Source organism: Schistocerca serialis, chromosome 5 (genome assembly GCF_023864345.2).
Source record: "Schistocerca serialis cubense isolate TAMUIC-IGC-003099 chromosome 5, iqSchSeri2.2, whole genome shotgun sequence".
In the NCBI taxonomy this organism is placed as follows: Eukaryota; Metazoa; Arthropoda; class Insecta; order Orthoptera; family Acrididae; genus Schistocerca; species Schistocerca serialis.
In genome coordinates this window covers 349,585,645-349,598,747 of record NC_064642.1, presented here as the reverse complement: position 1 = coordinate 349,598,747, position 13,103 = coordinate 349,585,645, and the positions used below count along the sequence as shown (strand labels likewise).

The following is a 13,103-nucleotide window of genomic DNA, read 5'->3' as shown; positions in this document are numbered from 1 at the left end:
TTTGTTTTTAAATTTTACTAAGACAGGAGTTATGTTTCTTCTTGGAATTCACGAACTTTTTCGCGTTCAAAAACTTGTCGTCCTTGAGAACTGCTTGGCACAGTGCTTTGCAAAGTGTGCGTGGTGAAGCAGTGGGAACCGGCAGTGTCAGCCTACCATTGCTGCGTTACTGGTGGGAGCACTCCATCCCGACTGCTGTCAAACGCGTGCTACTTTAAATAGCATCATGGAAAAATGATTAAAAACGGTTGAATAAATCACTGACATTAGCATGTAATACTGTCAGTTCATTAGTCATTAACTACATGTTTCAGAGAAGTTGTCATTTCCAGATGCAATTATCCATATTTTTTTTAAAAATCTGATTGACATTTGGTGTACATATACGCACCTAGCACCATATTACACTAGTAGTACATTTTACGACTATCACAAATTGATATCATTATACGGGGTGAACATTAATAAAACTGACAAACTGCAGGGATGGATTTCTGTCTGGAAAAGGAGGAAAAAAGATCCTATGAACACGTGTACGGTATTGGACGATCTGCATTCAACGACAACAAATCGTCGTGGAACACATTACAGAGCTGCTTCGTATCCACGTCACAACTTATGTTCAAAGTGGCCTCCATATGATGCAATGCACGAGTTCACACATCGCATCATGGATTGTTATGTGGGATACACATAACTGTACTTTGGCTTGCATCATGTTGGCGGGCCACTTGCCTGGTGCTTGTACTAGGGTTCGTCACAATATCCTGTAGAACCCTGTCCCCCAAATCTATTGTACGCACAGTCTGCCACCTCTCTGCACGTTCGTCTCTCTGGAAGCACCCATGATCACACAAACGCCCAAAATGGGCTTGAAATGCTGTGGGATGTGGTTGCTGTCTGTGAGGGAACTTGTTTCGGTGTATCTGTCCCTCGACCGCTTCCATCCGCTTGGCCGTACACAAAAACTATCTCGGCTTGTTCCCGACATGAATATCGGACCATTCTGCTGCTTATAGGATGCTGCATTAATCTCACAGCCTGCAACACATGTGGAATACAAGGCTCGTGAGGAACTTCCTTTTATCAGCGCTGTCTACCATGGCAACGGTGCATTTTCGGACACATGTTCGTAGGACCTATTCTCCCCCATTTGCAGTCTGGAATCTGTCCTTGCAGTTTGTCGGTTCTAGTAATGTTCACCCTGTACAAAGGGCAAGTAGTAATTGGTAATTATATTACTAGGTTAAAAACTTAAAATTTCGCGACGGTTTTGTAATTTTTTATATTTTATAAGTCGAGGACAGCTGCTTTTTGAGAACATTTGGAAAACTGAAGAGATTCCAATTGAATGAAGAAGAGCACTAATCCACCCGCTACATAAAAAAGGAGACAAACAAAATGTCAATAATTAGAGAGGAGTGTCACTTCTGCCAGTGGCATACAAAATATTATCAAAAATTCTCCTGAACGGATTGGTAGATATTATAGACAAACAACTGGGAGAATATCAGGGTGGTTTTCGAAAGAGAAGCTCCCGTGCAGAACAAATTTTTATCTTAAAGCCAATAATTTGCCACAGAATGTTAACCAGCAAACCAATGATAGTGTCGTTTATTGATTTCAAGAAAGCATTTTATGGTAAGAGAAACAATAGATAAGGTCATTAGAGAATTTGGTGTTAAATCAAAATTAGCAAATATAATTCGTGAAACACTAACAGATAAAATATCTAAAGTCAAATTTATGGGAGAAGTATCTCAGCCATTTGAAATAAAAACTGGTGTTAGACAAGGTGATGCTCTACCACCTTTACAGTTTAATTGTGTTCTATAAAAAATTGTAAGGCTCTGGAATTCGGAGCTAAGAAATCGTAAAATTGAACCAATAACTCTGGGAAGGAAAACAAATGGAATTAAGGTGAACTGCTTGGCTTTTGCGGATAATTTTGCAATACTTTCAGAAAACCTAACAGAATCAGTTATTCAAATAAACCCTCTGGAAAAAATAGCAAACAGAACTGGTCTCGAAATTTCAGCTGAAAAAGAAAATTCATGACAAATATAAAAAATGCGCCAAAATTCATAGAAACACAAATAGGTAAAATAAAGCGAGTAAATAAATTTAAATATCTTGGAGAAACAACAGAATGGACTAGAGAATCTGCAATAGATGTAAGAATTAACAAAATGGAAAGAGAGTATGGTTTAACCAAAAATATTTACAACAAGAAATGTATATCTATAAAAACAAAACTAAAACACTACACCACAATGATGCGACCAGAGTGTTTACATGGATCTGAAAGCCAAACGATGAACTATAAGATGGACAAACTAGAGGTACTGGAAAGAAGAATTATTAGAAAAATAATGGGTGCAATAAAAACTGCAGATGGTTTGAACATAAAAAGTAATGAGGAGATCTTCAAAAATATAGAGAAAATATATGAAGTAATGGCCAAACGAAGATTAATCTTTTTCGGGAACCTGTACCGAATGGATGGAAATAGACTAACAAAATAAATACTCCTATATTTCAGGAAGAAAAAAATCGACAATAGCATGGATGACAGAAGTAAGGAAAGATCTAGAAAGAAACAACGTCAGAGAATCAGAAATAGCAGAAAGAAACCGTTTTAAAACTAAAATAGTAAATTTGGAAGTTTTTCAAAGAAGAAGAAATAAAAAATCGGGAACAACATGGACAGAAGAAAGGAAGAGACATCATGGAGAGAAAATGAGGGAATACTGGAAAAATAGGAAACAACAATAAAGGAAGGAGAGGAACTGAAGTTGTTAACGTGATCCTAGTTGGTCAATACGATTAAAAAAAAAATGAGGACAGCCAGGAAGCTGATGTTCCGATCTGTTTAGTCTCTTACACAAAGCTGCTAGCTAATCGCTCTATTACTCACATTTGGTCGAAATAAATTTCTGACACTGAGTTACACGAAACCGTTGCGAACTTTCTAAGGCCTATCCTCAGAAGGAAACTGGACACGTTTCCTATCATTGGCGTTCGGTATCGTTTGCCACTTGTCCAATCTGTAAACCACGATATTCTGAGGTGACAAAGTTGCACAGTGCATTTCTGCCAACCTTTATGCCACCGTAGTTGCCCACATTTCTGTTTTGATTTGTTATATGCGCTAACTTCAAGTTTAAGGACGTGGTTAGATGCATTGCCATCGGCGATAGGTAGCTGTTCGTTCTGTTATCGTGTTACTCACTTTACGCTCAGCTATGACGAAGATGAGTAGGCAAGTCACGCGACTTCTATAATCTGTGTTTTCCTTTCTAATTTCTCAGGTTGTGGCTGCACCCCGTTTCTGCTGACATATGACACATTTGCCTTACTAAAAATATCGTACAACATATGATTAACTCTACGTGAGACTCAAGTTATCTTTTAATCCTTCTCCTGGGCCGTCGGCAATCTCTGGAGTAAGCTACTAATCAATTTGTTTACGATGCAAAATGACTCCTCGTTCAGGTGGCTGAAATATTTTCTATCGCTGCTCTAGTCAACTTCTCAATATAGTACAAACAAGATTCCTTTCATCTGTAAGTGTAACACACGCTGTACATTTCTCACTGCTTTTGTTACCTGTAACTTTGCTTTCTTTTACCTTTTTATTCAAATTTGGGTAACAGTTCTCTTTGTAACCCGTTTCATTTACTTTCACGACAAGCGGGTATAAGGCAGAATCTTCTTCTTTACAGTTGCTAAATCTGCTTTGATGTTACAAGCTGTAAGTTTGGTGATGTAATAACTCTTATCGAAAAGAAAGTAGATGCTGAAAGTTGTGACTACAACCTAACGATTAGTTTAATAAGTCGTGTTTCGGTTCCGGCGAAATGTAAGAACACACGAGGCAATACTGACCCATGTTTGAAGATAAGAAAACCTACAGTTATAATGCGTGTAGATTTAAAGAAAGCTTTTAACAATGTTGATTGGAATACACTCTTGGAAATTCTGAAGCTAGCAAGTGCAAAATACAGGGAGCGAAGGGTAATTTACAATTTATGCGTAAACCAAACTGCGTCTACAAGAGTCGAAGGGCATGGAAGGGAAACAGCCATTGAGAAGGGAGTGAGACAGGATCATAGGCTGTCCCACTGTTGTTTAATCTGTGTAATGAGCAACCATTCAGGGAAACCAAGAAGTCAATTAAAAAGAGAATTAAGAGGAATAAAAGAACCTGTGAGGTTTACCCCTAAGACACAGCAATTCTATCAAAGATCACAAAGACTTGTAAGAGCAAATTTGGAAATTTGTGGCAAGATATTATGGGACCAAACTGCTGAGGTCATAGGTGCCTAAGCCTAGACATTACTTAATCTAACTTAAACTAACTTACACTATGGACAACACACACACCCATACCCGAGGGAGGATTCGAGCCTCCGACGGGGGTAGCCGCACGGAACGTGACAAGGCGCCCTAGACCGCGTGGCTTGGAAGAGCGGTTGAATAGAATGAAAATAGTGTCTAGAAGAGAGATTATAAGATGAACATAAGCAAAAGTGAAACAAGGATATTGGAATGTAATCGAATTAAGAGGGAGTTAGATTAGGAATCGAGACAGTAAAAATAGTAGATGAGTTTTGGGCAGCAAAATAACTGGTGTCGGCCCGAAGTAAACAAGAAGAGTACTTGCCCGCGAAAGGCAAAGGTCCCGAGATCGAGTCTCGCCCCGGCACACAGTTTTAATATGCTAGGAAGTTTCATATCAGCGCACACTCCGCTGCAGAGTGAAATTCTCATTCTGGAAACATACCCTACGCTGTGGCTAAGTCATGTCTCCGCAATATCCTTTCTTTCAGGAGTGCTAGGTCTGCAAGGTTCGCAGGAGATCTTCTGTAAAGTTTCGAAGGTAGGAGACGAGGTACTGGCAGAAGTAAAGCTGTGAGGACGGGGCGTGAGTCATGCTAGGGTAGCTCAGTGATACAGCACTTGCCCGCGAAAGGCAAAGGTCCCGAGTTAGAGTCTCGGCCCGTCACAGTTTTAATCTGCTAGGGAGTTTCATATCAGCGCACACTCCGCTGCAGAGTGAAAATCTCATTCTCATTCAAGAAATGATGACTGGTAATAGCAAGAAAATCATTTTTGACAAAAAGGAATTTCACATCTTTTCTGCATACATTTTTCTGGAGTGTAGTCTTATACAGAAGTGAAATGTGGAGAGTTAGCGGTTCAGACAATTCGAGAGCGAAGCTTTTGAAATGTAATGCTACAGAAGAACGCTGCAGGTTATATGGGTATAACGAATACCTAATGAGAAAGTAACGAATCGAACAGGGTGAAAAAATGAATTTGGGGCACAACTAGACTAAAAGAAGGAATCGATTGATAGGACGCATCCTGAGGCATCAAGGAATTATCAATGAAGTAAAGTATCGGGGTACTGGATGTAAAAATTTAAGAGGGAGACTTAGGTTTGAATACTGTTAGTAGACACAAATGGATGTGTGATGCAGTACTTATTGAAAGATGAAGAGGCTGGCACATGATAGACTGAGGTGGAGAATAGTATAGAACCAAACTTCGGACTAAAGACCGCAACAATAACAACAACAAGCTTAGTCTTGCCATTAATTTATGGTGTTACTTCTCATTGAGTTCTGCGAGGTACTTCGGCCAGCTCAATTACAACAGCACTTCGTATATGGTGGGCAAAATAAAATTGTGCGGGGAAATATTTCAAGCACCTTAAAATAGGCAACGTAACTTAAATCATCTGCATCTGGGGTGGAAGGTGTAACATTAAATATTTTCCCGGACAGTTTTATTGTGGCTATCTTGTGCTATACTGACTTGAAGGACGGATAGTGCATATGGTATTTCTTCATAATGGAAGATGGGTTGACCTCATAAACAAAGATTCACGACAAATTTTGATGTGAAGGTGTGAGAGCTTATGATATATAGAGAGGTGTGGCGAAGGCCTATATCATGCAGTGGGTGACGAATGTGTGGCGATGACGATATATGGGATGTACACGTTGTCAGGATCCGTGTTTACAGTGGATGAATGTAAGAGTGGAGCGGTCTGCTGACCTGGAGTTCTGGCGTGGAGTCGAACTGGTAGGCGGAGGGCCGCCCCTCCAGCGTGGAGAAGGCCACGTTGCCGCCGGTCAGCGGCGAGATGTCCGAGTACTCTGACGTGCACAACGCGCGAGCCTCGTCGCCGCGTCGCGCATAGTTGTTGTCTGGCAGCCCGTACGTGTCCCGGCACGTTGCGCTGAAAAAGGTAAAGGTAAAGCCGTCAGCCACGCAGTTGTGGGAGATCTGCACTCACTGTGCGTGTCAATATTTTGAGGATGCAACATGAGAAATTCTAACGTGTTAAATAAAATCGTATTGGATGGTCAGGCTAACTTGATATGCAGAGCAATTTCATTTTCGTACATTTACGGCCAATGGAAATTCATCCTCAGTTTGAATGGAGTACACTTCACTTCATCCATCATGTCCTTTCGTCATCCATATAAATTTTAGTTTGTTAGTTGCCTTCGCTCTCTGTGCTTGAACGTGTCGGAAGATGGTACAGTAAGATCTTTGAAGCGACAGAGCCACAATGTGGCAATGTTCTTACTGGCCCATGTTTTCTAGGCATACTGAACGGAACACTCGGCTAGTAGGGAATTCTTTTCTGTCTGCTGGCTCCAACCATATCGTGTGGTGGGCAGAGCCATGGGGATGCACTTAACTGGCATGTGTTGTGCAGCATAATAATGTACCCTGGCAGCCCATTTGTTTCCAATGATTTCTGTCTCTTAGCAAAATTATGCTTCTGATCGACACGTTACTGTTAAACTGGCAATCTTGGTACTTATATGGTCCGTCGCGTAAGCGAGTGAGACTAGATTTGCTTTCCACCCTTTCTGAAAAACAAAAGTTGGGCTTAGCTCTGCTCCGACTTAAGTGAAGTCATCATTTGTGCTGGCATACATTCATGGTCCGATATAGATGACTCACATATAATTTTCTTCACCATTTTTTTCAAGTCTGTTGTAGTCATGTGCTTCCGCGACGTGTCTCGATCTGTTAACTGCTATGTCTACATAGCAATGTATCATTGGCATTTACTGGTGTTTTTTAACCGACTTACTATGTTCCAAGTTTTCCAGCTATTCACAAGATAAGGTTTTCTTTCGTGTTTCGTCCTCAGTTTGTGCATGTGATGTAAACCTAGTACGACACAAGGATGTAAAACCCTCAAGATGGATTAGCATAAGGTCAACTAAAAGCGGTAGCGACACAAGTCTTAATTTGGTGAGTACTTACTAGGAACTATTATTTTATGTTCGAGAGCTAAGAAATTGATAGATGAAATCAAATGTTTTCTTGATAATTAGCCACGTTAATGACTTTTCAAAACTGTAACCACAGACAAAATAATCGAGGAAGTACACAGTATCGTAATGGACGATTTAAGAGAGAAAGGTGTGTGAAGTAGATGACGCCATAGCCATAGCAGGAGAAGTAGCACGGTAAATTTGTCATGAAGAATTAACTATCAGAAATCTTTGTGCAAGACTGGTGATGCGTTTGTTGAATGGTGGCCAAAACAAATGCCACCGTTCATTTCTCAGCTATATTTGGAACGCATGAAAAAGAGTTCATCTGTTTTGGCGCGCTAATTTGTTTCTTTAGATGAGTGGATCCACAAGTAAAAGCCATAAATGAAACAACAATCAATGTGTTGGATGCAACGTATGGGCTTTTGTGAAAACAGTAAGGGTGATTTCACAATTTGAGAATGCTACTGCCGGTGTTTTTGTGATGTAGAATGTTTCATTTGATTGGCGGCCTTGTAAAGTCTAAAATAATAACGGGCAAATACTACACCAATCTCTGTTGCCATGTGGATGATAAGCCACATGAGAGTAGTCCTATTTTGTAAAAGGAAGCAAGGAACAGCAGTGTTTGACGTTTTACTATTAAAAAAAGGGCATTATTTGATACTAGACGAGTATGAGAAAGAAAGTCAACGTTGCTTTTTTTTTCTTCAAAGGAGCAACCATAGCTGGATTGTAAAAAGTACAATTTTCATGAGGCCAAAACGACTGTCCATAAAGGTGCCCTGGCAATGGGGGAAAGCCGAGACCTGCGTCATTCCTTGACTTCCCATGCCCAGAGAAACCTGTGTCTGGAAAACGTCTATGTCTCCAATGAGGAGATTACGGTAGTTACATATCATTATTTTGGACACTTCCAAGAATCGAAATTCAGGGCAGGACTCCGCGTACTGGTAAATGTCTTTTTTGCAACTAATACATATTATCTATTGGCTGTCTCATGTCATGCTTCGTATATTAATACGTTGAGACCTATTTGTAATGTAAGTTGCTGTATATGCTGTTAATATCATCAGACCCGAATATGGGTTGTGCTAATCTGTCCTGATTATAGAAACTGGTATCTGTGGACGTACAATTTTCAGTAATTTGATGGGATGGTATATGTTGAAATATCCCACACTGCAGTGTAGATCATAATTGCCTTTCTAACGGCTTCCAGAGACAACGAAATTTTGAATTTCAAAATTTCATATAATCACTGCCCGAGCTTAAAAATTTAAAATACTGTCATAACCTGCTCATAACGAGGTGTAATCTTATGTTACAGGTTTAACACAAAAAATCAAAAATTAATGTTAAAAACTATGTAGTCCTACACATGGTGTCCCGGGGCGAATGGACAGTATTCAGGATTATGATGGGGACGATCATTCGAAGCAAAAATATTCCAGGAAACATGGGCTCTAAAATGCAAAGGACCTAGAAGAGCAGCTGAACAGAATGGACAGTGTCTTGAAAGGAGAATATAAGATGAACATCAACAAAAGCAAAACGAGGATAATGGAATGTAGTCGAATTAAGTCGGGTGATGCTGAGGGTATTAGATTAGGAAATGAGATGCTTAAAGTAGTAAATGAGTTTAGCTATTTGGGGAGCAAAATAACTGATGATGGTCGAAGTAGAGAGGATATAAAATGTAGACTGGCAATGGCAAGGGAAGCGTTTCTGAAGAAGAGAAATTTGTTAACATCGAGTATCGATTTAAGTGTCAAGAACTCGTTTCTGAAATTATTTATATGCAGTGTAGCCATGTATGGAAGTGAAACGTGGACAATAAATAGTTTAGACAAAAAGAGAGTAGAAGCTTTCGAGATGTGGTGCTGCAGAAGAATGCTGAAGGTTAGATGGGTAGATCACATAAATAATGAGGAGGCATTGAACAGAATTGGGGAGAAGAGAAATTTTTGGCACAACTTGGCTAGAAGAAGGGATCGGTTGGTAGGACATGTTCTGAGGCATCAAGGGATCACCAATTTAGTACTGGAGGGCAGCGTGGAGGGTAAAAATCGTAGAGGGAGACCAAGAGATGAATACACTAAGTAGATTCAGAAGGATGTAGGTTGCAGTAGGTACTGGGAGATGCAGAAGTTCGCACAGGATAGAGTAGCATGGAGAGCTGCATTAAACCAGTCTCTGGACTGAAGACCACAACAACAAGAGCTATGATCACTTCTTCGTCTTCAATGCTGCGAAACAAATCTCTTCTATTGCAAGCTCTTGGCTTTTCATATTTTGAGAGGTAGTACGGTGGACCAAATTAGGAAAAGAATTATCTAGTAAACATGGGCTCTAAAATGCGTACCTTAAAAACTATGGGCACTTGTTCAGTAGAAATATGTTTCACGGTACCGTAGATGAACAAGTGTTCGCAGCTCTTAAGGTATGCACTTTAGGGCTCATGTTTACTGGTCAGTTTTTCTTGTTTTGGTCCATACCATATGAAAATGAAAGAGCTTGCACTAGAAGAAATTTTTTTCACAGTATCTGAGATGAAGAAAAGGGCTCGTAGGTCTTAAGGTCTTCATTTTTATTCACCCGTCTGTCAGTGTCACAGCCTTCTGTGATCACGCCACAAGAGGGAGTGAAACAAGAGGGTTGAAAAGCATGATCATCCTTTTCTGCTTCGGGTCATTTTAAAATTTCGTCGAATGTCTTGAACGGTACCTAGTAGTTCCAACGTGTAGAAAAGAGCAAACATTGCTATCGCGCAGCACTCCAAAGGTGCGGTCACTTTCAATGGGGTTTCAGCCTCATGGTATCTATAGAGAAGGGTTGAAACGTCCGGCGATGTCAGCAGCGTCGAAAGTTGACAAGAACGTCATCTTGTTGCTCATCGCACTGAGAACCGTCGTTTCCGACCGCAAAATGTGCTGGAATCAGCGCCCCAAAGGAAGGAGTGGTTTCATTGACGCCCTTTATGACACTCTCTGAGGCTTTTCGTGCCGATTATGAGCGCCGGTGTGTCTGAAATCTTTTCCTCGGCCACTCTTAAGTAAACCGAGCGACATCAACGCTGGGCATCGTGATTCTGACCTCCATCGCAGAAACGTCAAAAGATGGGGTGACATGTGGGGAAGGAGGGGTTTGACGACCTTTCCATCTCGTGATATGTCCACGGTACCGTTGGACAGAATTGTGGTGAAATTTGGTACCAATGTGATATCATTAGCCCACCTTAGATCTCACAGGAACTTCTGAGCTGTGGCCTTTTTTTCTGCAGATGACGACACCTTTTTGTTTGAAGGGTCGTCGACCCAGGATAACTACGTAGGGCGCCATGCTTTCGCATCAGCAGAGAGGACGGATGTAAGCACCTTGAGCCAAATTTCAAACTTTTGCATCGCAATGAGAGACAACTACGGGTTTCGAAAAAGAGACCCTATTTTTGTGCTGTGCAATGTAGTTGTCGCCAATGGCCTTGCCGCAGTGGTAACACCAGTTCCCGTCAGGTCACCGAAGTTAAGCGCTGTCAGGCTCGGCTAGCACTTGGGTGGGTGACCATTTCGTCTGTCGGGTGCTGTTGGCAAGCGGGGTGCAGTTATCCCTTGTGAGGCAAACTGAGGAGCTACTTGATTGAGAAGTAGCGGCACTGCTCACGAAAACTGACATACGGCCGGGGGAGCGGCCCCTCCATATCCTCAACCAGTTACGCCTGTGGGCTGAGGATGACACGGCGGCCGGTCGGTAACGTTGGGCCTTCAGTACCTGTTTTGGCAGAGTTTAGTTTATTTTTTTAATGTAGTTGTAAGAATCGAGGTATTTTGATCTACGACTCAAATTGAAATGCACGAACTGAGTCAAAAGGGTTTTCTAAATGGGTGTCAAAATTAAGATGAACAGTTTTCTCGTAACAGACTTTGCAGTATTAGCCGATGGAAGACATCGCGCGCAAAACCAATTACGGTACGTCACTACGAATAAGAGTTGCGTCTAAGTTCCAGTACGTATTAGTAAAGGTGGGGATAATTTTTAAAAGAGAAATCAAATACGAAAACTTTAACTACTCGAAGAAAACTGGTTAAGTAAATATGAGTAAAAGGATTGGTATGCAAAGGGAGGGATACGTGAAAAGCAGTTTCGTGTAGCGCCCAAATACGTGTCAATTGTTACACCAATGTAACTCTTATTACGTATATATTTCAGTTGTTAACACCAATACAACTCTTATTACGTAGATTTTATGGTATGACGATCGAACCAGTTTGCGTACAGAAGCAAAGGATTTAGAATGAATTGACTGGTCGCAATTGATTACGATTTATGAAAAGTGCTGCGAGATTTAGATCACACTCGGTCTACGCTAAGATCGGTCTGGCACTAAAATACACATCCCTAAAACTAGCATAGCAGCAAAACAAATATTGCCAGTCTCCTGCTCTGTTGCGCACGTATGGCTTCACACATCACGAAATAAAGCCGACATCCGGTATCGGACGGGTAGCATTGTGAGATGTCATGTTTCCTGTTTAATACGACCAATGGGCACCAGCGTGTTCGATGAGAAACACTTAAGAGCCGGTCGTGCGGTAGCGTTCTCGCTTCCCACGCCCGGGTTCCCGGGTTCGATTCCCGGCGGGGTCAGGGATTTTCTCTGCCTCGTGATGGCTGGGTGTTGTGTGCTGTCCTTAGGTTAGTTAGGTTTAAGTAGTTCTAAGTTCTAGGGGACTTATGACCACAGCAGTTGAGTCCCATAGTGCTCAGACCCATTTGAACCATTTTTTGAACTTAAGAGCCACCTTTACAGGAAGATCACAAAAGTGGGCAGCATCGTTGCCTGGAGAAGGATCTCACGGCCTTCTGCAAGACCTCTGATAGACGTGTAAACCAGTATTTATCGATTTTTTTACAAATCCATTCAAATTTATTGTTTCCCTTTTACTTCCTCAGAATAGACATCCGGGTTCAAGCTTGTAGAGGGCCTTAATTTTCACAACGCATTCATCATTCAAGTGCACACTGAATTTTGCAGCTTATAACTGCATCTCGAAACGCTTAAACAAACTAAATATGTAGTTTCAGATAGTTTTATATTCCGTCTAAAGTTTCATTTATTACGCCGTCTTCGCAGGATATTTTAGGACTGCCTCAAAAACGTTTCCAGCATCAGGATTACCTATTAACTTCAAACTAATTACATATCTCCTCTCGCTAAGCGCAGCAAGCAAATGGCGTGGTATGTTACCGTTTCAGGAAATTTATTTCAACTTGCGCCAGATGACTCGTAATGCCGCCTTTTACGGACCTCACGTAAAACAAACTGTTTATTAGGGCCTCATCCACCCTTATGTGTCAAAGAATAATGACCATTTCCGCGGAGCATAACAATGTAGAGACGTAAAATTCTGAGTACTCATTTGCGTTTAACGACCTTGTCTGTGAAATTACTTCATGCGAAACGGACTGCTTTTGTTGCCGCTGTATAACCGCTGTTGCGAATCGCGATGCGCCGCTGTTCGGTAGACCGAACGCGCAACGCGAGTGTGTTGCGGGTAGCCTGCAAAGTAGGCGCTTTCCTTCCGTCATCGGCTTCCACCACATTATCTTGTAACAAGGGGACGCCACGACGTTCGGATCACGGATTTACTACAAACCTTGTACACATATGGAAGTCCATTAGGAAAACACAATATGCAAGTAGTAAGGCGAGCTTTTAAGGCGATTTCGAGGAAATCGTAAGAGAAGTTTTACGCGTCAGTCATGTAGCGGTGCACTGCGACCCTGAGTGCTAGC

General features: G+C 41.4%; 1 protein-coding gene across 1 annotated transcript in view; it reads right to left on the bottom strand.

Annotated features, from left to right (window-relative positions):
• The window catches only part of LOC126481697 (laminin subunit gamma-1), a 1,171,409-nt gene that overhangs the window by 542,528 nt on the left and 615,778 nt on the right, over positions 1-13,103 (bottom strand). The window contains exon 4 of the mRNA XM_050105645.1: positions 6,067-6,250. Within this exon, the coding sequence (XP_049961602.1) occupies positions 6,067-6,250 (184 nt within the window). The remainder of the gene's footprint in view (positions 1-6,066; positions 6,251-13,103) is intronic.